Consider the following 24,855-nt stretch of genomic DNA (forward strand, 5'->3'; position numbering starts at 1 on the left):
GGCCCATGTCTGGGACCTAATTGGTTACAACACACCACCCACACACCTGCCCCTCCCAGTACGTGCCCCTTCCGTCCTTATCTTCAGCCTCTCAATCATCTCCACTCACCTATCACCCTCTCTAACCCTAATCTAAGCTACTAGTGGGCTCCACCCTTACCATGAGCCAGGCTGGGGTCCTACCTTCCCAGGGTCCTGAAGCAGCTGCCAAGGCCTCCAATGGCCTCCCTTAGTTAACCCTGGAAGATACGATTCAGACCTTGGCCTCTGCAGCTTGTATTATGTCCAGGATGACTAGAAGACCCCTCCCCATCCCTCTGCTTCTTTCCCATCTCACAATCACTCTTCCTGGGTCTCTGTCATCTTCCCACACTCAATTCTGCATTCCCAGGCCCACAGTACCCTCAAAATTCAAGACCCTCCTATCCCACTGTCCTCCAGCATTTCAGCTAGGGGCTCATCCCAGTTACCCTTTCCTCCATGACCCTCCCCATCACACACCCCTCTTGGTGACCCCAAGCTTGGTGGAGCTGACCTTCCGAATGTCTTTCAAACCTACCTCTTTCTCTCCTGCCCCCTCATCATTTCTCACCTGGCCTCCTATGTGGTCTCATTGCCTCAATGCACACTGTACCCTGACACTACACCAGTCTTCTAAAATATAATCTGACTTTTTGTGCTTCCTCTGATTAAAACCCCTGATGGTGGCTGAGCATAATGGCTTATGCCTGCAATCCCAGCACTTTGGGAAGCTGAGATGGGAGGATTGTTAGAGGCCAGGAGTTGAAGACCAGCCTGGGCAACATAGCAATATCTTATCTCTACAAAAAAATAAAAATAAAAAAATTGGTCCCAGCTACTCAGGAGGCTGAGGTGGGAGGATCGCCTGACTCCAAGAGTAGAAGGCTGCAGTGACCTATGATCACATCACTGTGCTCTAGCCTGGGCAACAGAGCAAGACCCTGTTTCTAAAAAAAATTTTAATTAAAAAATAAAAACCCTGGGGGCTCCCTCACCTTCACCTCTTCTTATATTCATCAAATCGGGAGAGAAAAATCATGGATAAATCCTTTCATTAAACTCTGATTTTTACCAGCAATGGTCTCTAGGTGATGAGACTAAGGTTCCGTTGTTTAGCAAACAAATCTTTTGAGAAGGTGATAATAGTTCTCTTGGTAAAATAAGGGCCTGGACAGTCCCACAGTGCTCTAATTCAGGATACAGAATCAGAATTCTCTCCAGAAAAGAAGTCCAAATCCAAGGAGTTTAGCATTCAAGTCAGCCATGGTTTGAATGTATCCTCCAAATTTCATGTGTTGGAAACATAATCCCCAATGTGGCAATGTTAAAAGGTGGGGGTTTTAAGAGGTGACTGTATCATGAGGGTTCTGCCCTCATGAATGGACAAATCCACTAATGGATTAATAGGTTATCACGTGAGTGGCATTTGAGGCTTTCTAAAAAGACAAAGAGCCACCTGCGCAATCATGTGAGCACACTCAGCACCCCTGCCATGTAATGCCCTGTGGCACCAGAGTCCTCACTGGCAGAAGGCTCTTACCAGATGTGGCCCCTCAACCTTAGACTTCTCAGTAACTTTGAAAAATTAATTCAGGGCTGGCGCGGTGGCTCACATCTGTAATCTCAGCACTTTGGGAGGCTGAGGCGGGTGGATCACTTGAGGTTGGAAGTTCAAGACCAGGCTGACCAACATGGAGAAACCCTGTCTCTACTAAAAATACAAAATTAGCAGGGTATGGTGGTGCAGGCCTGTAATCCCAGCTACTCAAGAGGCTAAGGCAGGAGAATAGCTTGAACCTGAGAGGTGGAGGTTGCGGTGAGCCAAGATCATGCAACTGCACTCCAGCCTGGGCAATGAGAGCAAAACTCCATCAAAAAAGAAAAAGAAAAGAAAAGAAAAAAGATATTGCATATCTTTATAAATTACCCAAATTCAGCCATTCTGTTATAAGCAACAGAAAACAGACTAATACAAAATCCCAACTACATGAAAAGCAAAATCTAGACACTTGGAGATTGTATTTCCTCTATCCTAACAAATTTAACAAGCAAGGAAAGTTTGCAGGATTTTGTTCAACTGCTGACATGGGAGGCAAGGAGCAGGACTCACCTATCCCACCACCCAGGAGCTATAAGACACAAAGAGAAAAAGAGATGAGCTCAGACATGCCTCAAACATACATCAACTACGTACCAGAAATGACTGAAGCCTCAAATCCCATGTCTTCTATAGCAGCGCTGAGTTCTTCTGGGCTAATTACGGAGGGATTATAAAGAACTGTTCCAGTCTCTTCAGCCAAAGAAACTGATATTTGCTGCACTCCATCCCGCTGGGAGATCATGCCTTCAATGGAATGGACACAGGACGCACAGGTCATGCCAGCAATGGCAATCACAGCAGTACTGCACGTGCCCTGCACCTGGTTTCTCTGGGAGAAGCCAGGGGAATGAGAACTGGAAGGCCTGTGACCTGTCCCACACCCTTCTGCTCCATCAGGAAGAGAAACTTTAAAGTTCCCAGGCGGAAGTGCTTCAATAGCCTTCTGCAGAGACACTGGGCTGGTACAAGAAGGGTCATACTGTACTTGGGCAGTTTTGTTCTCCAAGGACACTTGAATACTTTGAATCCCTGGGAGCTGGCCAATATTTTCTTCAATATTCAAGATGCAAGACGTACAGTGCATTCCATCTATTCTCAGTTGGAGGGTGACCACATGGTTTCCTTGGTGCCCCAAGGTCTCAGAATTATTAAAATTCTGGTTAGCAGAAGTGAAAGGTCTCTTTGGGTAAGTGCTTTGTAACCGCTCAATATCAATTGGTCCCAGGCTTAAGGGAGCTACTTTGTTCTTGATGGCAGCCTCAAATCCCATGTCATTTACATGGTCCCTGAGGTCTTCGGGCTGAATGAGATAAGGCTGATAGGTGATGACGGCCTCTTGGTTGCTGAGTGAGACTTTGACTCTCACTACTCCTTGCAGTTTCCGGACCTTGCCTTCAATGGAGCTGACACAGGACTGGCAGGTCATGCCCTCTACCCGGAGCTTGACCACAGCCTCCTGGGCAGGCAAGGACCTTGAGGGCCAGGAGCCTGCCTTTCCTTCTGCAATGCTGGCCTCGAAGCCCATGTCCCCAATTTGATGACAAACCTGTTGTGGGCTCAAAACTGATGGCACATAGTTCACAGTGGCACTGCCTTGCTCCAGGGAAACCTTAACACTCGCGATGCCTTTCAAACTGGAAATCCTGTCCTCAATGGACTTCACACACGACTGGCAAGTCATGCCCAAGATCTTGATTGTGCTGGTGGTCACCTGAGAAGAAAGGCCCAGGCCATCCAGACCACCTTCATAGCCAACATTGTCAAAAGCAAAACTCTTCTTCATTGCTGGTTCCCAGGCACGGGTAGGCAAAGACAGTTTAGATAAGATCTAAAAAGAAAAGAAATAATATTTATTATCCTTAAAACTAAATATTTTCTACAACATCCCAGCTTGTCTGGCACTGAGAAAATGGAAAACAATGCCACTCGTGTCAAAACATCCCAAGGGTGGAAGAACATAAAATACACAGAAGGAAAGCTAAAGGCATCACTTATAAAATGAAGAGGCTCTCATGGGTTCCTCTGAGCTCTGACATTCTGTGATTATGGATCTAAAAGCCAACTGTCTATCCTCCTTAGTGAAATATCTTTCTCATAGACGTGGAGGATTCTGAAGGAAAGAAGGCAAGCACGACACAGCTTTACACATGGAACGCAGCACAGCTGGCCTCCAGCAGAGGCAGAGGGCACAGTGGCCTACAGTGGGAAGGCACAGGTATCCCAAAAGAGGTCCCCTGGCTGATACCTCCCCATAGAACTTAGTCCTTTCAGCTCAAACTTTGGGGGTCCTGCTGAAATACAAACCCCAGAATAGGCAACACCTTACTTCTATATCTCTTTATTGGGGTGTCTGATTTTCTTAGCAGAGGTTAAATGTGCTTAATACCCTTTGGGTCCTCCCAGGACCACAGGGTCAGAATCCAAAGGTGGGCCACACGCCTATGAAAAAGCTTTATGAGTATGCTCCCTGCGCAAGGTTAAATGAGCACCTGTGGCTGAAACAAGGGGCAGGAGGGGAAAGGCTGGAAAAGCAGGAAGTTGACTTTCAGAGGAACTTCATAGTTCTGCCTGTGACTCAGTGTCATTGCCCTCCTCAGTGTTCAGGAGACCTGTAGTCATCACCTGAAATTTGAGGTGCATCACTGAATTAAAGGACCTATTTTCTTAACGCACCACAGTACAAGTATTATTTCCTGGTTTCTACACAGAATGATGTGATCTCAGTCATTCTATAAACAAGCAAAATCTTCCTTTCACAGGCTCCTAGCCTACAGCTCTCTTAACTAGACGTAGTTTTTACACCAGAACTATTATGTGCTTCAGAAATTTGGGAACAGGTCTTTATACACGATATCATTAAAAAAGCACATTTATCTATCTGTACACAATCCTGCTTGTCTTCAGATGAGTCTCCATTACATGGTATGATCTCCTCCTTTTTCCTATGCATAAAATGCAGACCTTGCCAACTGGCTTTTGAGCAGTTTAACAACATAAATGTTTAAATAACTTCTAAAATACAGACTACACAATTGTTGATTTGTATATCTACAAAGGTTTGGGATTAATAATTACATAGAATTTTAAATATTCACTGTAACATTCTCTAAGAGAAAAAAGGAATAATTAGGTAATTTTTGGGACAGCCATTCAAAAGAGATTGCTGAATTGAGTAAATACATGAATGTATAACGATGTTGTTTAAGGATGGTGATATATTCTGAGAAATGAGTTTTTAAGTGACATCATCATTGTGTGACCATCATAGAGTCACTGACACACACCTGGATGATGTAGCCTACTATACACCTGGGCTGTTGGTATGGCCTGTTGCTCCCAGGCCACACACCTGTACAGCGTGTTACTGTACTGAATACTGTAGGCAACTGTAAAACAAGGGTAAGTACTTGTGTATCTAAACATATCTGAACACAGAAAAGGTTCAGTAAAAATATAAAAGATTTAAAAATGGTGCACCTGTATGGGGCACTTATCATGAATGGAGCTTGCAGGACTGGAAGCTGCTCTGGGTGAGTGAGTGAATGAGCAGTGAGTAGATGTAAAGGCTTAGGACATTGCGCTACTGTCAGTTTTATAAACACTGTATACTTAGGCTACACCAAATTTATAAAAAATATTTTTATTTCTTCAAGAATAAATTAACATAGCCAGACACAGTGGCTCATTGTAATCTCAACACTTTGGGAGGCTGAGACAGGAGGACTGCTTGAGCCCAGGAGTTCAAGGTTACAGTAAACTATGATTGCACCACTGTACTCTAGCCTGAGAGACAAAGCGAGACACTACCTCTAAAAAAAAATAATTTATTAATTAACCTTAGCTTGCTGTCACTTTTTTACTTCATAAACACTAAACTTTTTTTTTACTTTGACTTTTTTGTAATAACACTTAGCTTAAAGCACAAACACACTAGACAGCTGTATAAAATACTTTCTCTTTATATACTTATCCTATAAGTTTTCTTAAATTTTTTATTTTTTAACTGTGTAAACACTTTTGTTAAAAACTAAGACACAAACACACACATTAGCCTAGGCCTACACAGGGTCAGGATCATTATATCACTGTCTTCCGCCTCCACATCTTGTCCCACTGGAGGGTCTGCAGGGGCAATAACAGGCATGGAGCTGTCATTTCCTATAACAACAATGCCTTCTTATGGATGCCTCTTAGGACCTGCCTGAGGCTATTTTACAGTTAACTTTTTCTTTTTATAAGTAGAAGGAATACACTCTAAAATAACAATAAAGACTATAGTAAATACATAAACCAGTAACATAGTCATTTATTATCAAGTATTAGATACAGAATTGTATGTGCTATAATTTTATGACTGGCAGTACAGTAGGTTGGTTTACACCAGCTCACCAAAAATACAAAAGTAATGCATTACTATGACATTACTACAGCTGTGACATCACTAGGCAATAGGAATTTTTCAGTTTCCTTATAATCTCATGGGACCAGTGTCATATGTGCAGTTCATCACTGACTAAAACATCATTATGAGGCACATGACTGTACAATCTGTATAATAAAGATGACTTGCTGTAACAACATTAAGTAAGAGACAACTGACTAGCCACCTCAGAAACCTACTTGGAAACCTATATGTCAAAAGACATTTCAGACAGATCAAAGATTAAGATGTAAAAAAGAAACAATAAAAACACTGGAACAAAACATAGGGGAATATCAATAATAATCTCAAAGTGAGAAAAGCCTAAATATGACAAACCAACCAAAACAAAACCAAGAAAATCCAAAAGCTATAGAAGATTGACAGAACTAAAAACAATAAGGAAAAAAAATTACTCAAATGAAGTCAAAAGATAAATGAGTAACTGGGGGAAAAAAGATTTGCTTCACATAGCATACATTAAGCACTAATTTCTTTTATACACAGAGAGTTCCTCCAAAAACGAAAAAGGCCAAGAATCCAAACAACAAAGAAGACAGTTCATCAAAAAGGAAATTCAAGTGGTTTATATGAGAAAATATTAAAGAGAAATGTAACATTTCAACCACACTATGGCACAGTGCTCACCATTTTCTCCAGTGCAGAGTTCTCCTACATTGCTAGTGGGAGTGTAACCTCTCTAGAGGGTAATTTGCAATACCTATTAAAATTACAAATTTACAATCGGTCATGGTGGCTCATGCCTGTAATCCCAGCATGAGATTATATGACTTTGGGAATCCAAGGTGGGTGGATCACGAGGTCAGGAGTTCGAGACCATCTTGGACAACATGGTGAAACCCTGTCTCTACTAAAAATACAAAAATCAGCTGAGCATGGTGACGTGGGCCTATAATCCCAGCTACTTGGGAGGCTGAAGCAGAAGAATCGCTTGAACCAGGGAGTCAGAGGTTGCAGTGAGTGAGAACGTGCCACTGACTGCAGCCTGGCGAAAGAGCAACACTCCATCTCAAAAAAAAAAAAAATACAAATTTACATACTCTTTTACCCAGAAACTCTACTTCTAAGAATTTACCCAATAAATATATTTGTTCATGTGCAAAAGGAAGCATGCCATGAAAATATTAAATGTGAAAGATTGGAAAATCAATGCTCATCAACAAGAGGCTAGTTAATTAAATTACCGTACAGCCATAAATGGAATAATTCAGCTCTTAAAACGAATGATGTGGCTCTGTATGTACTGAAATAAGCTTATATCTAATATACTGTTCAGCAACAACAGCAAGGCACAGAAAATACCATACATATAGTATGTGTTTGTTATCTGTTGCTACATGACAAACCAAATTTAGTAGCTTACTAACAAGAGCTCACAATTTTTCAGTTCAGACAGGGCTTGGCAGGGAAAGCTTGTCTCTTCTCCACATAGCACCACTGGGGGTGGTCTGAATGGGGCTGGCAGTTCCACTTCCAAGAAGATGGTTCATTCATTACATGGCTGCCAAGTGGATGCTCTCTGCTGGCTGGGGGCTCAGCTAAGGCTGTTGACAGGGACCTGGTTCTCTTCCACATGGCTTCTCTTTATGACTAGTTGGGGACTTCACAGCTGGGGGCTTCTGGGTATCATAATAGCAAACACTCCTCTAAACACATGTCAAAGTGCAAGCTCTTATAAAGCCTCTGCTTGCATCACACTTGCTAATTCCTATTGGCCAAAACAAGTCACATGGCCAAGCACAGTCGATATGGGCAGGAATTACACTGAGCTTGAATACAGGGGTGTGTAGTTCACTGAGAGGGCTACAATTCTATCACAGCGCTAGCACTACCTGTGTGAAACAAGAGAATATCATACAAATGGATGCTTGTATAGGCATGAATTATCTCTGGGACAATGCAAAAGCTGGTACAAAGTTTGAGAAAGATTAGGCAGCTGAAGGGAACCAGGTAGCTGGGATACAAAGAAGAGTTACTCTCACTGTACAACTTTACCAAATTCTAAAAATTAATTAATTTAAAAATTAACATGAGCACAAAGAAGACTCAGAACAGTGATTTGTTTGTAGTTGGTGTTAATTAAATACTAATTTAATTAAAAAGGAACCAAGGATAAAAGAAAAACTAAGATATTCAAGAACATTCATTTTCATATAGTACCTTATTAAGCAAAAAGCTCTTCCTTCTCATAAGAAAAATATAACCCTCAACCATCTAGTTTGTTGGAAAAACAAATCCCTCATGATATACTACCCTCCCAACCTAAATTTTTTGGTCCTTGCTCCAATTACAACTTAACAAACCCCAAGCCACAATAGTGGCTCTTAATTTCTGGAGTGTTGATTCTATGTTTCTGCCAAAAGGGTTTGCAGAAGTATTGAAAGCAATTTCTTATTATCAAACAATACTCAGAGGGCCCCCTTTCTAGACAGGTAAATTTTTAAGGCCAAGCAGTTACAGAAGACAAAGTCTTGCAAATAACATATCTCTACAAAACACTAGAGTATCTGTTGGTCTAGGAACAACCTCATTGAACAACTGGTAGTATTCAGATAGTTTTAAGTGTAGACATGGGGTATATATATGCTTTTAATTCAGTTCTTCAATTAAGATGATCTTTGGGGGGAAAACTCTCCTGACACATTTTAAAAAACAAACGCACAGGCTAAGATTGAAGGACTCATAAAACAGTCCCAGAGATAGAGAGCAGGTCCCACATGGGTATCCCAGAAAGCCTTGTGTAAGCTGTGGTTTATCTAATTCCCACTAGATTCTGCATTCCTTGAAGACAAACATTTGGGACTTTTTCTGCAGACCCAACACCAGGCTTTGGAATGACTTTTCCTAGCTTCTGAATTTTTAATAAACGATGGTAGACATCAGGATGAGAAGGGACTGGAAGCACAGGAGGCCATAGAGGGGGCTCCAAAAGTGAATTTAAATTCTCTGCTACCTCTCTAGGTACCCAAGTCACATGGAATTTGCTGAGAGTCCCAGGGCTTTTTAAATAAAATATAGGTTAAAAAAACTATTGACTCACCGAGATGGAGCCCAGAAAGAAAAATAAGATCTCTGGATAGACTATTCTGATATGAAGAAATCAGAAACTGGGTGGCATGTTTTGATGAAGGGCTTCAAAGCCAAGCTGATAGTGAAAAAGCAGAAACAACATGCCTTGTTAGAAAGTGGCTGTGATCACAAATAAAAAAATACTAACCCATGCACAAGTGAAGGACCACTAGCCACTTCGGAGGTCTCTAATGGTTACTCTTGGATTCCCATAAACCTTAAATAGAATACCACTCAATCCCCTGCCACATATCTTCAATAACTCTTTTGCTTTGAAGGATGTATAACGCCTACAACAACTTATGATGCAAATGTGTTATACGTGCATGCAACTTTTCCAATATATAACCTCCCCCCATACGACTCAATCCATCTGTACTTTCATGGAATTCAAAATACAAAAAAGTCCTGATTCTTTCATATGCATACAGATCCAATAATAACAAATAATTAATGATTCTGAGTGTTATTTCATGAGGATGGCATTTTATATCCCTCATGCTTCAGACAATTCTAGAAGTAGGTAATGTCACCATTTCACTGCTGAAACTGACTCAGAAGATTATCCAAGAGCACAAATCAACACAAGTAACAGAGCTGGGATTTAAATACTGCTCAGAAATCTGGGAAGCTCTATATTTCTTAAAAACAACTTTTAGAGTAACCTTTTCTTTTTAGCCACATTCATTATAGGTAGAGACTACAATGCAGAAAAGTGAAATGAAAATAAACAGCCATACCTGCAAGTAGCAAGCCAGGCTAACACGCAAGAGAACTGAGCTGTCTGAGCCCTGGCTTCACCCAGTAGTATCTGTCACCTGAGAAAAACTATAGCAGAACATCCACACTTGCTCCACTTTCCTCAACATCCCTCATCAAGGCAACCACACTTACAGGAGAAGCTGGACACAAGTCAGAGGAGGCAACAGATCTGGACCGCATACATCCTGAGTACCTGAAATGAGTACTGCCTTGCTCAGCCTTATCGAAGAATTCTCTGGATGCCACAAATTCACAGGGGAGGTCAAAGATAAAAAATAATGCCTGACTCAAGAAAGGATCTCATCCAAACCATCCCAGGAATCCAGGCCAGTGGGGGCTGGTCTCTAAAATCCCCACTGAAGAAGAATCAATGTCCCATGTTAATCTCTATGAACGTAAGTATTCAGGGGGATATACTTAAGTATTGTTAGAGAAAATTCACCTTATCTTTGGGTGAGTTATGAAATACTGATTTTTAAAAAAATATCTGTACATATTTTCCAATTTTTCAAACTTAAATTAAAAAAACAAGTGTTACTTTTATAACTAGAAAATAAATGTGGTTTTTCCATTTGTCTAAAGAAAGCCTGTCGAATCTGTGGCCTGCAAGCCACATGCAGCCCAGGACAGCTTTGAAAGTGGCCCAACACAAATTCGTAAACTTTCTTAAAACATAATGAGATTTTTTTGTGATTTTTTTTAAGCTCATCATCTATCATGAGTGTTAGTGTATTTTATGTGTGGCCCAAGACACATTCTTCTAATGCAGCCCAGGGAAGCCAGAAGATTGGACACCCCTGGTCTAAGGCAAGGAAGAAAATGTTTTGTTAAGCCATTCTAATTTGGGCAACAATATTATTGACTGTGAGAAAGATAACAACAATGATGAATTGATGATATTTTGTACACTGCTTTGTACTTCAAATAACATTTTTACATATATTTGTTTAAATATCTGTCTTTCCTACTTGTGAACTTCTTGAGGGTATGTCTGACAGTTTTAAGTATGAATTGCAGCATTATCTGAGCAAATCCAGGCCTCAGTTTCCTTTAGGTATAAAATGGGAGTAATAATAATGCCCACCCTACAGTTGTACAGGAAGACTTGAGAGCTAAGGGGCCTTAAAAGATTAGCATCATACATGTTTGAAAATGAATGACTATGAGGACAAACATCATCTCATTTGATCTTCAAACATGACCCAAGAAGGTTCAAGTACTTTACACAGTTTTCTCCATTTTACTGATAAGGCAAACTAATCATTAAAACTAGTGTACATATTCCCCCAAGCCCTTCACTCTGTCCTTGAACCCTGTTTCACAATGGTACAGAAAGACTTTCTACGACAATTATTTAAATTTTATCTACTTTAAAAATGGAGGCATGGCTGGGTGAGGTGGCTCATGCCTGTAATCCCAACACTTTGGAAGGCTGAGGCAAGTAGATCACCAGGTCAAGAGATCCGAGAACATCCTCGACAACATGGTGAAACCCCGTCTCTACTAAAAATACAAAAATTAGCTGGGCATGGTGGCACACGCCTGTAGTCCCAGCTACTCGGGAGGCTAAGGCAGGATAATTGCTTGAACCCAGGAGGCAGAGGTTGCAGTGAGCCGAGATTGTGCAATTACACTCTAGCCTGGTGACAGAGTGAGACTCCATCCTTATGCTACATCCTTACTGAGAAACAGGATGTAGTATATCTGATACTTGCCTTAAAAAAAAAAAAAGTGAGGCCAGGTGCAGTGGCTCACACCTGTAGTCCCAGCACTTTGGGAGGCTGAGGTGGGCAAATCACAAGGTCAGGAGTTCAAGACCAGCCTGGCCAAAATGGTAAAACCCTATCTCTACTAAAAATACAAAAAATTAGCTGGGCATGGTGGCACGTGCCTGTAAACCCAGCTATTCAGGAGGCTGAGGAAGGAGAATCACTTAAGTTTGGTAGGTGGAGGTTGTAATGAGCCGAGATCGTGCCACTGTGTTCCAGCCTAGGTGACAGTGCAAGACTCCGTCTCAAAAAAAAGAGGGGACTAAAATTAAAAACAAAATAAACCTCACTACATACAAATATGTTATTTTCAATATACAACAAAATGAAATTTAGAAATTCACAAACTAAAAGACAGGGGTAACCTTTCCAATGAGTACTTCACAATATTATCTCAGAAAACCCATTCACAATCTCCTGCTACACAGCTTTATAATAAACCGTTTCAGAGAATGTGCTGCTTTTAACTTATGTCTACTGTAACTATTATTCCATCCAACTTTTATCAATTAACAGCACTTCCCTGCTTCAGAATCTTCTCTAAAAACACTCTATATTTCAAGCCTCTCCCAACAAAGAGGCTTTATTGTTATTTTTTTTTACTCTGTACACCAAAGGATACAAAACAAAAAAGTTTTAAATGACAGGCCTATCACTATGAAGCAACTGTCAACAGCTTGGAATATTTTACGTTTGAATGAAATAGTCTAATTCAAAACCGTGAAGTCCTAATTCTTCTATGTCATTTGCCAGAATTATAAGATCATGATATAAAGACCTACATGAGACATATGAAATGTTATCATTAATTAGAAGAAATGTCAATACTAATGATATTAAGTTAATTCAGATATTTATATGACAGAACTCAACAAACTCAGTATTATTTTGTTGACAGATCACATATGATTGTCAAATTTGATAAAATATATTACCGTTGGTATTTTACGTTGTCACACAAAAATGTACACTATAATGCCTAATGAATGTATTGGTTTCCACCTAGAATTATAGATATGACACATAAAATAAATGCATTCCTTTAGGACAGGTACAAACCTAATGTTTATAAATTAGCACTACTCTATAAATGCATGATAGGAACTCTACTTAAAATAATCCTTAGGGGAAAAAATACTAAGCATCTGATAAACTTTTTAAAAATTAATAAAATACAAATTTAAACAAGATAACACTTTTCACCAAATAAGCTGGTAAAAATTTAAAAGTCTGATGATACAGTAAACAAGGGTATATGGATAAACAGTTCTTAACCACTGCTTGCAGAAAGGTAAATTTTGCCTAATTGCTCTCTAAAAAGCATGACTGCTTTTGTCCCAGAAATTCCACTTCTGGGAATTTCACCATACAGATATATAATTACATGATAATGTTTATTGCTACATTCAAGTAGGGAAAAACCGGAAACCATCTCAATATTCTTCTACAGAGTACTGACTACATAAAACATAGTCCATCAAATAGAAATCCATGCCATGATTTTTAAAAAGTAGATAAATTTACATGTATTGACATGGAAAGACTTCCATGATGTTAAAAAGAAAAGAAAAAAGTTTCAGAACTGTATTAAGACGGTCCTATTTATTTAAGAGAGGAAAACAACTATACTTCTATACTTTGCTACTGATGTTTGTATCCACAGATACTACTTTCAGGAAAAACTAAATTCAAGAATCCACTTGAAATGTCCTCTACAAAAGCAAATAAAATAATAGTGATGCTGATGATTCCATAATGATGGATGATACTTCTTTAAGTGACTAGATTACACCACTTCATTTATTGTTTTTCCTTTATTTTAGAAGGGATATACCTGTGCCAGCCGGGTCATTTTGATTTCAACTAGGCAAAAATAAAACCAAACCTAAACACCACTCACGTAAGACAAAATTCCATATTCTGGTCTCTAAAATGGTAAGTCCACCACCTAACAACCTTATAGTCACCATCAGTTCAATGTGTCTAACATCAATCCCCCTGCTACGGTATAAATGTACTTCTAGTTCATTCATTTGTTCACTCAGTCAACAGCTTGATACCATGGACTGAGCTCTGTCAGATACAGGATACAATGACAAATTAAAACAGCAGCAAATGTGCACCTGTAGTCCCAGTTACTCGGAGGCTAAGGTGGGGGGATTGCTGATGGAAGGATCCTTTGAGCCCAGGAGGTGGAGGTTGCAGCAAGCCAAGATCTGCACAACTGCACTCCAACCTGGGTGACACAGTGAGATCCTGTCTGAAAAAAACAAAAAACTCAACAGCCAAGCTTGGTCAAAGAAGTCAACAGGGTTGTGAGTAAGGAGGCTTAAGCAATTGCTTCTGGAAACAAAGGGGAATTCTGGAAACAAGTTCCTGGTAACCTCCAACCATTTCCCACCTGCCAAGACGGGTAGAGGAGAGAGGTAAGGAAGGAATAGAGAAGGGAGAGTCTCAGAGGCAGGCACCCATTCTTCTCCAGCTCACCACCCTGGGCCTGAAAGGTTGTCTGTGGAAGCTTTGATAGGAATACCCAGGCCAAAGTGCTGAGCCCCTGCCTTCTACTGTGGTTAGCGTGCTCTCCTGGAGGGGATTTGTGGCAAAGGCCCTCCTACCTCTTTCCCCCTTTTCATAATTAATTCCTAGGAACCTCACCAGGCTTAGCCATGCTCATATCAGCAAAGAGAAACTTTCTAATGTGGGAGGGGAGTAGGGGGAAATGTGCCCTTCAGACTTTGAGTTTTTACCAGTTATGCCTTTTAAAAAAGATATTTTCCCCCTCTCTGCCTGTCTGAAAAATAGAAGAATCAAAGAAACAGGTTTTCACTCTAAATTGTACAGAATGTACTCTGCATTGTATAAGGAATGTAAAATACAAGCAAACAAATCCACTAGACATAAACAGCAATTTTTAAATGTTTTATTCATAGCAGCTACCATCTGTGTCCTTTCTGAACACTGTGCCACCTGAAAGCTAATTTTCCATCAGTACGAATTAGCAGCTTTCCAATACTTTCAAACTCTGTCTCGTCCAGTGTATTAAATAACACTTCAGTGTTTCAATGGAAAAGTAAGGACTTGTCGTCAGATAAACCTGGGATTAAATCTTTCAGGGGACATAAGCTCTCAGTCAGCTTTCTCATCTGTTAAGGGTGGACCAATGATACCTACTAAAGTTGTTAAAATGATTAAGTGACAAGAGCAAGGTACCTACCATATACCAAGTGCTAAATGTTAGTTCTCAAGGTGCAAAGCTGATTTATAACAGTCTTTGAATCAGTACATTGTTAACAATGAATGGATACTCAATTGTAACTAACTTTTGAGTTGTTTTTTATAATCATAAACCAGCTACTGCAAATTTCTTCTATTTGAGGATAAATTCTTTCTAAAAATTAATCCTAAATTTAAAAGTGGAACTACAATAAAAAAATGATGATATAGGCTGGGCACGGTGGCTCACGCCTGTAATTCCAGCACTTTGGGAGGCTGAGGTGGCCAGCTCACTTGAGGTCAGGAGTTCGAGACCAGCCTGGGCAACACGGCAAAACCTTGACTCTACTAAAAATACAAAAAGTAGATAGAGGCGTGGTGGCAGGTGCCTGTAGTCCCAGCTACTCACAAGGCTAAGGCAGGAGAATCGCTTGAACCTAGGAGGTGGAGGTTGCAGTAAGCTAACGCCACAGCACTCTAGCCTATGTGACAGAGGAAGACCATGTCTCAAAAAAAAAAAAAAGATAATATAGGTGCATATATATATTGACATATAGAAATGTCCACAAAATATTCAGTAATAAATGCAAAGTATAAGATAGTATGTATAATTTAATCTCATATTTATTTTAAAAATACATATGTACACATAAACATACTCACATATACATATACACATTCATATTTGTTGGGAGAATGATTGCTTTGATTTTCTTCTTTATACTTTTCTGTATTCCCCTCATTCCATCATAAATTTGTTTTTTATAATGAGTATATGCTACTTTTGTAATCAGAGCTTTAGAAAAAATAGAGCTGCCAGGCATGGTGGCTCACATCTATAATCCCAGTACTTTGGGAGGTGGAGGCAGGAGGATCATTTGAGCCCAGGAGTATGAGACCAGTCTGGGCAACATATGAAGACCCCATCTCTACAAATAAAAAGAGAAATTTATCTGGACAAGGTAGCGAGCACCTGTGGTGGCAGCTATTCAGGGAGCTGAGGCAGGAAGATCACTTGAACCTGGGAGGTCTAAGGTGCTGTGAACCATGATCATGCCACTGCACTCTAGCCTCGGCATCAGCAAGAGACCATGTCCCAAAATAAAAAATTTAGAAAAAAAAAACAAAGAAAGGAAAAACAGAGTTGCAGTTGTACTCACAGATAGATTACTGGGTTAACACAGTCCTATCCAGACAACACATCAAACACACCTTAGAGTTGGAAATTCTTCTGAAAAAGTATAATTTTGGTGGAAGTAATAATACTATTTTGCATTTGAATGATAATCTACAAAGTGCTTTCACAATCATATGAGGCAGGATTTTATCACCTGCTTTGCAATGAAGAGTCTGAATGAGAGTGTCCAAGACTCACCTGCCCAGGCCCCACAACCTGAGATGGACAAAGCATGGGTCTGCATTCAGATCCCTCCACCAAGGCCTCTTCCCCAGCCCTCCTTTCTGAGGAGGCTCCCCTAGTCAGCTTCAGGTTGCCCCACTAGTCACAGATTGGTGCTGGCCTTAAAAATCACTAGCATATGTCATATCAAAACTTCAGATATAGGCTGGAACTTGTAAAGTAATAGCTTGGACATTTTAAAGAAATGCCTCAAGCATTTACACCCCAAAATATTTAATATTTCACTATTTTAAACACATGGCTAAAAGTATAAATGTTCACTATATATTGTACAAACAGGCAACATATGAAAAGCCTGATTAAAAGATTAAAAGCTCTGTTACTCTTTAAATTCTACATGATTTAACACATTAGTTTAGCTATTGGCTTAGTACAATTTAAAGAGATATGAAATGAAAATTTAAAAACTACTTTGGAAAACAAAGTAATTAAAATTGTATCCATCACCTCACTTCCCTCCCAAAAACCACTCGAACCTCTGTGTAGAAGTTACCCAAACTGCTGGCAGCCACTTGAATAATTCTACATTTCCTATTCTCTTTTTTTTTTTTTTTTTTTTTTTTGAGACGGAGTTTCGCTCTTGTTGCCCAGGCTGGAATGCAATGGCGCAATCTCGGCTCATCGCAACCTCCGCCTCCTGGGTTCAGGCAATTCTCCTGCCTCAGCCTCCTGAGTAGCTGGGATTACAGGCACGCGCCACCACGCCCAGCTAATTTTTTGTATTTTTAGTAGAGACGGGGTTTCACCATGTTGACCAGGATGGTCTCGATCTCTTGACCTCGTGATCCACCCGCCTCGGCCTCCCTAAGTGCTGGGATTACAGGCGTGAGCCACTGCGCCCGGCCTACATTTCCTATTTTCAAATTCACCTGGAAGGAAACTTCAAAGGAGTCTCCTGGAATTTTCTACAAATTCAGAACACCAAAAAACACTTTTAATATTTTTAAATAAATACATCTGAGCATAGTTATATCCTTAGTTAAAAACCTGACAGTAAAATGCAGAATCTTTAAATACTTAAAAAGAGTTTCTGTCTTCAATATCCAAGTACCCTGTGACTTCAACGTATGTAAATTCTCTTGCAAAGTACATTCGAAAATTCTTTTCACAAAATTTCCTTTAGTCTTTGGGACTTTTAAACCAATGAACAGCATAAAAATAAGTCTTAGAGGAGGCAAAGTACTTATAAAACCTTCCTTTGTATCTAACTAGTAAATGCCTTCAAAAGTCTTTTTTCATTTTCGTCTGACTAGGTCAGTGAAAAAGACACTATACACACCACCAGTCCGCTCAGAAATGCTACTAAAAGGCACCATTTTTACAAAAATGTTATGCCGTCCTACTTTTGGACATGACCTAACCTTCGTAGTAACACAATTTCCATTTGCTTAAGAAAAAGAACTTCATTTTGCAGCATTTTCCAAAGGTTAAGTTAAAATGTAGAAATTAACAAAATAAGGCATACACTATAAAATATAGTAAAAAGAAGAAAGGATTCATTTTTGTTTGACTTGCATTTTTGAAAACCTTTGCTTCATAAAGGCTTACAAAATATCCTGAAAATAAAAAGCAACAAAACCCAAACTTCCAAGTCATAGTGAAATTATTCACCTTGACTCCTGCTAGGTGCTACATTCACATGCTCATTCCCCTCCCCAGACCTCTCCCTAATACCTCATACATGAGACACGGAGAGAAATCTCCATCTTTAAATGATGCAAGCCCTTCTTGACTTTTTAGCCCATTTGCAATTGTACTGACCTGATTGGAACTGATTTCCCGGGTTCCATTTAAAACTCTCTGTGGAAATTCTCCTTCCTCTGATAGTGAAGTGCCTTCCTCCTCAGTAGACACTGGCCTGGCTGAGTGCCTGACCCCAGGGCTCTTCCTAAAGAAACACTGCTTGTGGACAGACAGTAGGGTCACATGCGGGTCACTCAGAGTTGCCAGGAAGGACTGCTCGGGGCTCTGAAGCATCTCACCCCTGGCTGTCTCCATCGCAGAGTCCATGGCCACACCTTCCCTCCTCACTAAAGCAGTTCACCTTCAGCAGACTATTTGGTCGTGTCAGAGGGAAATGCTTTAGAAGTCTCCTAATTAGCAGGAGGAAGACACCCTTCTGCTCCTGACGCAGCCCAGGAGAGGCTGCCAGCAGTTTTTGGTCTGGCAGCAAGCTTTGGGAACTTGGGCAAGCTGCATATGACTGCACCTACTTGCTTTGGTTTATCTACCCCCATCCCAGCACTTGGCACCCTCTCACTCATCACATTTCGTGCAGCACTGTCAATCTTTGCACACAGCCCGTCCACACCCTCACCCAACACAGACTGGACACCCAGCCAATGTGTCCATGAGCCCAGCATGTAATCACCCCCCAGAGTTCAGCATAGTTTCCTTTTGGCCATGTGCACTCCTAGAAACCCAGTCTAGAGACAGAAGAGATATGCCACTTCCTTTTATTACCAAACTGCTCACATTTTCTTGGAATAGCTTCAGCTGCCTCTTCCATAGCTCCAGTGTTGGCGGGGTGCAGAATACTCGGTGAGAGAAGTATTTCCTAGGCAACATGACTTGCATTTTCAAGAAGGTATAAGAAAGTTCCATGTTTCCTGTAGCTTTGTTTTCCCTTGGACCAAGGCTTGACTTCAGTAAGAACTGACTGTACAAACTCATTGGCTAAGAAGGCTCATCTGTTTTTATATGCAGCACCACGGCCAGGAACTAAGGCACAAGTCAGGCTTCTCAGGCTACCTGCTGTTCCACATGAGGATTAATAGGAGGAGACACATGACACTGTGGTAATTCCAGCAGCAGCCTGCTCTGTCGGGCAGCACTGCCTTCATTCCCACCCTCCACCCCACTCCACCCCACCCCACCCCACCACTGCGAGACCAGAAGGAGGGACCTCATCCCCCATAGCTGGAACAGCTCCACCACAGCCACTAATCCCAGCCATACCTGCTGCAGCAAGTGAGCGTGGAATTGAGTTCCCTGGTAAAATGGTCACTCTGTCTCTCTGCATTATTCTTCACAGAAGAATGTACCAGCAGGGGGTCACTAAGGCATGCACCCAATGGAGGCATTCTGAACACAAGCCCAAGGTCACTGAAGGCTGCCTCCTCATAGGTTGCCTACAACAACGATTCCTCTCCCATTAACACTGCCATCCCTGCCCCAAGAACTCCTGTCCCAGAGATCTGTTCTCTTTGAGGAAAGGCAATCCCAAGGCTGATCCATGCACTGAAGGCCCTTCGTGCCTGCTTTATCCTGCTGCTTCTTACTGCACTCCATGCGGATTGCTATCACTTCTAAAGCACACGCTGCGCAACCAACTCCTCCAAAATGTGTCTGGGCTTGCCTCTTACCTTCTAAGTGTTCAGCCAAAAAAAACAAAGAACCTGCCTCAATTTCCAGGAAATATCATTCAAACCCATTTCCATCAAAGGAAAGGCATATTTGATGCTAAAGGCCTTGGGTCCCAACCCCAGCCTCCCTGCCAGACAGAGGCCAGCACCATGGGGCTGTGCAGCTGCCTCTATGGAGCCCATGTAAATACATCAGGTGCATCTGCAATTGCTTTCCAGTGATTCTTCAAGTCTCACTTATCTATGTCTCTCCCTTCCTGATAGGATCTATCAGGATCTCACATGCCCTGCTGCCCACTTGACATTTCATTTACTGGGTGCCAGAAGCAGACATTCCAGGTAACTGAAGCTTATCTCTTTAAGCATTAGATTTTTAGAAGATTTTGTCATTCTTGGTGAAAATCCTTCCCAAAGGTGACATCTATTTTTCTGCTGCCTTTTCAAGTGAGTTATTAAACAAATTTTAACTTTTCCTTGGTGACATGAGATCATTATAAACATAAATGCTTCTTCTGTACTGTACCCATGAATAGCTAATAAGGAAACTATCTTGGGATCATATGTCTCACATGCTTTTAAACAGTCTTTCCTGTTAGCTCCAGGAAATTGAAATACTTCGCCATTCAAACCACTTCTAGATGGTGGCTCAGACCCAGAAGATGGCCAGGAAAATGGACTGGGGCCAGGTTAGAAAGGGTAGAAGTCTAGACTTTGTCCTGTGGGTGGTGTAAAATCACCAGGAGATTCTGAGCAGAGGACTCACAGAATCACATTTGTGATCTGGAAACAGTTTGGGCAGAAACAAGAATGAAGACTCAGGAGAGGAGGGATTACAAGGGGCAGGAAATTTAATAGTAGAATAGGATTAACAAATGAGGCGGGCTCCCAACTTAGTGACCACTGGATCACAGCAGGTGACACAAAGAGGGGGCCTGAGGATGACAATGCCATTTCCAGTTTGGCAGACTGGGCACATGGTGATGTGTGCACCAAGATGAAGAGGGAGGGTGGGAAGAAAGCAAGTCTGGAGTAAACACAGTGGCTTCTCCTTTGCTCCCATAGAATCTAAGGAACCTGTGGAACAGCCAAGGCACAGACCACCACCTTTCCAGACTACAGCATTAAGTCCAAACGCCTCTTTCAGGCACCTTCCCCTTTCCTCACATCTGACCCTGGCTTCCCCATTCCTCTCCTTCTGGGCACCATCTAATCCTTCTTATCCTTCAAGTCCTGCCTCTCTGTGGAATCCTGCCAGGGGCTCTCTCCCTTATCTGAATTTCAACATCACTAACGTCAACACCAGGGTGCCAGCAGGTGCTCAGCCTGTAACACTGCTGGAGGACAAGTCTTCCCTGTCCATCTAGGCTGCAGTCAGCTCAGTCCACACTTGTTACTGATGCCTACGGGCACGTGCTCACTTTGGGAAACATGGTCAGATCCTGGGAACACAAGGATCTGATATCTTAGCTGTCCACAGACCTAACATGGTGATGAACAATATCAGACATTAAATAAGTATATTTAAGCAGTTAAATATTTACATTTTTAAATTTTAATATGTATATTTAACCATATTTAAATAAATGAGTTGAACTATATACTGCTCAGAACGTGCTTTCTACCTAGAATTTCATGGTACTTTTTTGTCCCCTTTATCACAACGCAAGGGCAAACTCTATCAGTCCCTCATATATTCCTGAAGAAAGGTCTTCAAGGGTTTCCTTCCACTAGATTATTCTGCTTTCTATATGTACAAATTTCACAAGCCATTTTCCAGAAGAAAATTCATCTTTTTTACCTCCCAGTCTGTGGATCTTTTCTGTATAGAAATAAATATCTCTTTGGTGTCCTAAACAATCTTGTTGCAACCTGAGAAGCCTGGGCCCAAAGGCAGATGGGCAGCTCATGTTTCCATGAACCTCCTGGACAAAGGACTCTTTGAAGGAGGGACATCTGGTTAAAATATATCAGCACTCACAAGATTACCTGCTCAGACCAGCTAGAGGCTCACACTGGGCAGGGCTTCCCAGACAAAATCCCCAGGCCAGGCCTCCCAAGACGGGAAGAGGAGTCCCCGATTCTGTGACAGGAGGGCAGAACCTGGCATGAAAGCTGCATACTGGGTTCCCAAGCAGAGAACGTGAGCACCACAAACAGCACAGCCACCAATAGTCAGGGTTCCAGCAGCCCATCCTTCACAACAGCGGGAAGCGTTAACCAACGCAGATTACTTACAGCCTGAGAGCCAAATATTTAAGTGTACGCACAAGAGAAGACCATGAGGGGAGCACAAGACACATACTGCCCTTGGAAATTTATTGACAAGCTGGGAGAGAAGAACGGTAGTAAGGGGCAGTATTAAAGTCTGAATCACTCAAACACTAGGTACTGGGAGCAGGGGAAGGGAAGGACTGGTGGGCTCTTACAGCTACTTGGTTTCATTCTCCCACCACTTCTGCTGGTCTCCAAGACTGAACCAACCGGCTTAGCAGGACTTTCATCCCAGCCTATTAACAGGAGACAGACACAAACAAACACATATCTAGGTAAGCTCGCTGAAGGAGTACTCTTAAATAAACTGCACTTGGCTGAACAGTCTTGAGTGAAAAATGATTGTGGTAGTTCTAAAGTATAAAGAGAAGGGACAGCCAAAAAGAGAAACAATGGGATTACCGAAAAGTAAAAGCCAATGTTTCCATTTCACAGTTCATTCCATGCACCTTTGACTTCTCTGGCTGCCCTCATCGTCTGGCACTTACCTGCAAAACTCCAACACTGCTTTACTCTCAGTTCCACTGGGCTCCATGCCTGTCCCCTAGCAGCTCAACAAGAATGAAACAGAACGCACATCCAGCTTGGCTGGCCGCACTCTGATTCAGCACCACTAACTGAGAGAGGACCTGTGCTGCCACCTGGCAATCCAACTACCCCCTAGTCCTCTTACTCTTCCCTCTCCTAGACAGTGATCCTATCCCCTCTCCGGCTCCTGAGATCCCCACTCCCCACACCCATCCTCACTCTCAGCCACCCAGTGACTCTTGCACTGCCCAAGGTGACCAGTCCTTGAATCCAAGCTCAGCCTCCAAGTTGCCCTACCCTCCTGATTTTCCTCCTACCCTTCCCACCAACAGCTCCTGTAAGAGTCTTTTGCCAGAGCCTCCAAGTTCCCAAATCACCAAGTGCTGCAGTGGCCCCAGCTCAGCCCTTGGACCTCTTCTCCATCTGTACTTCTTCTTTGTGTACTCATCCAGGCCAGGAGAAGTAAACCTTTCTTAGTTCACTCAGGCTGTTATCACAAAATACTTAGACTGAGTAATTTCTAAACAACAAAAAAAAATTATTGCTCACACTTCGGGAGCCTGGGAAGTCCCAGATCAAGAAGCCGGCAGATGCGGTGTCTGGTGAAGGCTTTTCTCTGCTTCATAGATGGTGCCTTGCTGCTGCATCCACAAATGGCACAAGAGCAAAGTGGCTCCCTCAAGCCTCTTTATAAGGTCACTAATCCCATTTGAGAAGGCAGAGCCCTCATGGCCAAATCACCTCCTGAAGTCCTCACCTCCTAATACCACCACCTTGGAGATTAGGTTCCAACATATGAATCTGGCAGGGACATTAACATTCAGACTATATCACCACCTGTAGCCTACAATTCCCAAACTCTACACTTACAGACTCAAATGCCTCATCACCATCTCCTTGGTGTTTCATATTCATCTCAAACTTAACTCATCTACAACAGAGCTCTCAATATTCTGCTCTTCCTCTGCTGCTCCCAGAGTCCTCCCCATCTTAGTAAATACACCTCCTTCCTTCCACTTGTCCAGGAAAAAATCCTGGATTTCCCTTTGATAAGAACCATCTCATCCAGGTGCAGTGGCTCATGCCTGTAATCCCAGCACTTTGGGAGGCCAAGGTGGGAGAATTGCTTGAGCCTGAAAGTTTCAGATCAGTTTGGGCAACATAGTGAGAACCCATGTCTACAAAAAATAAAAAATTAGCTGGGCATGGTGGTGCACACTTGTAGTCCCAGCTACTTGGAAGGCTGAGATGGGAGGATCACTTGAGCCCAGGAGGTAGAGGCTGCAGTGATCCATAACTGGACCACTGCACTCCATCCTGGGTGACAGTGTAAGATTCAGTCTCAAAAATAATAAAAATGAATTAAAAATTTAAAAGCAAAAAAGAATCATTTACTTCTTTCAAACCCACATGTAAATGTTTAGCAAATCCTATCAGTTCCACCATCAAAATACATCCAGCATCCAATCACTTCAACACATCCACAAGAACCCAGGAGCCACCAGCTCATCTTACCTACATTATTGCTTAGAATCTCTTATCTGACCTCCTAGCTTATGCTCTTACCCCCTAAAATCTATTCTCAACACAAAAGTCAGAAGAATGCCTTTAAGGGGAAGTCAAAAGATGTCTTTCTTCTAAAAAGCCTCCAGGGGGTTCCCATGTGCTTAATACAACCTAAAATCCTTACAATGATGACCTGTAAGACTATACGGTTGCAGCCCTCCTATTACCTTCCAACTTATCCTCACACTCCTGGCCCCTTACTCACTCTGCAACAATCATTCTGATCTTGCTGTTCCTTAATGAAGCAAGGCATGCACCTGCCTCTGGAACTTTCTACGAGCTTAGAAATACCTTCCTCCAACATCCCACATCCAGAAAGCTCACTTCCTCACCTCCATGAGATCTTTCCTCAAAAGTCAACTTCTCAGTAATTTTCCCCCAAATTACCCTCTCTAAATTTCATACACTCCCAATTCCCTATCACTCTTCCCTGTCATTTTTCTTGAGAGTTCTCAATCACCACAAAATGCAATAATATATCTTTTACCAAGTAGGTAAAATATCTTTCTAACAATATCTCCTCAGGATATAAGTTTCACAAGTGCAGGAATCTTTCACATCTTTTTTCTTTTTTTAAAGACAGGGTCTTACTCTGTCACTCAAGCTGGAATGCACTAGCACGATCTCGGCTCACTTCAGCCTCCAACTCCTTGGCTCCAGTGATCCTCCCACCTCAGCCCCCCAAGTAGCTGGGGCTACAGGTGCATGCCACCATGCCCAGCTAATTTATTTATTTATCTTGTAGAGACGGGTGTTTCACTATGTTATCCAGGCTGACCTCCAACTCCTGAGCTCAAGCAATCCACCTACATTGACCTCCCAGAGTGCTG

At 41.8% G+C, this 24,855-nt stretch overlaps 1 protein-coding gene across 2 annotated transcripts in view; it reads right to left on the reverse strand.

Moving 5' to 3' along the window:
• ATP7B (ATPase copper transporting beta) overlaps positions 1-24,855 on the reverse strand; it is a 78,995-nt gene that overhangs the window by 40,811 nt on the left and 13,329 nt on the right. For both annotated transcript variants that reach the window (XM_012466215.2, XM_012466214.2), the window contains exon 2: positions 2,216-3,449. In XM_012466215.2, the coding sequence (XP_012321638.1) occupies positions 2,216-3,449 (1,234 nt within the window). The remainder of the gene's footprint in view (positions 1-2,215; positions 3,450-24,855) is intronic.

The sequence above is a fragment of the Aotus nancymaae genome, unplaced genomic scaffold (assembly GCF_030222135.1).
Source record: "Aotus nancymaae isolate 86718 unplaced genomic scaffold, 86718_ANA_hifiasm-v0.15.2.pri h1tg000009l, whole genome shotgun sequence".
In the NCBI taxonomy this organism is placed as follows: Eukaryota; Metazoa; Chordata; class Mammalia; order Primates; family Aotidae; genus Aotus; species Aotus nancymaae.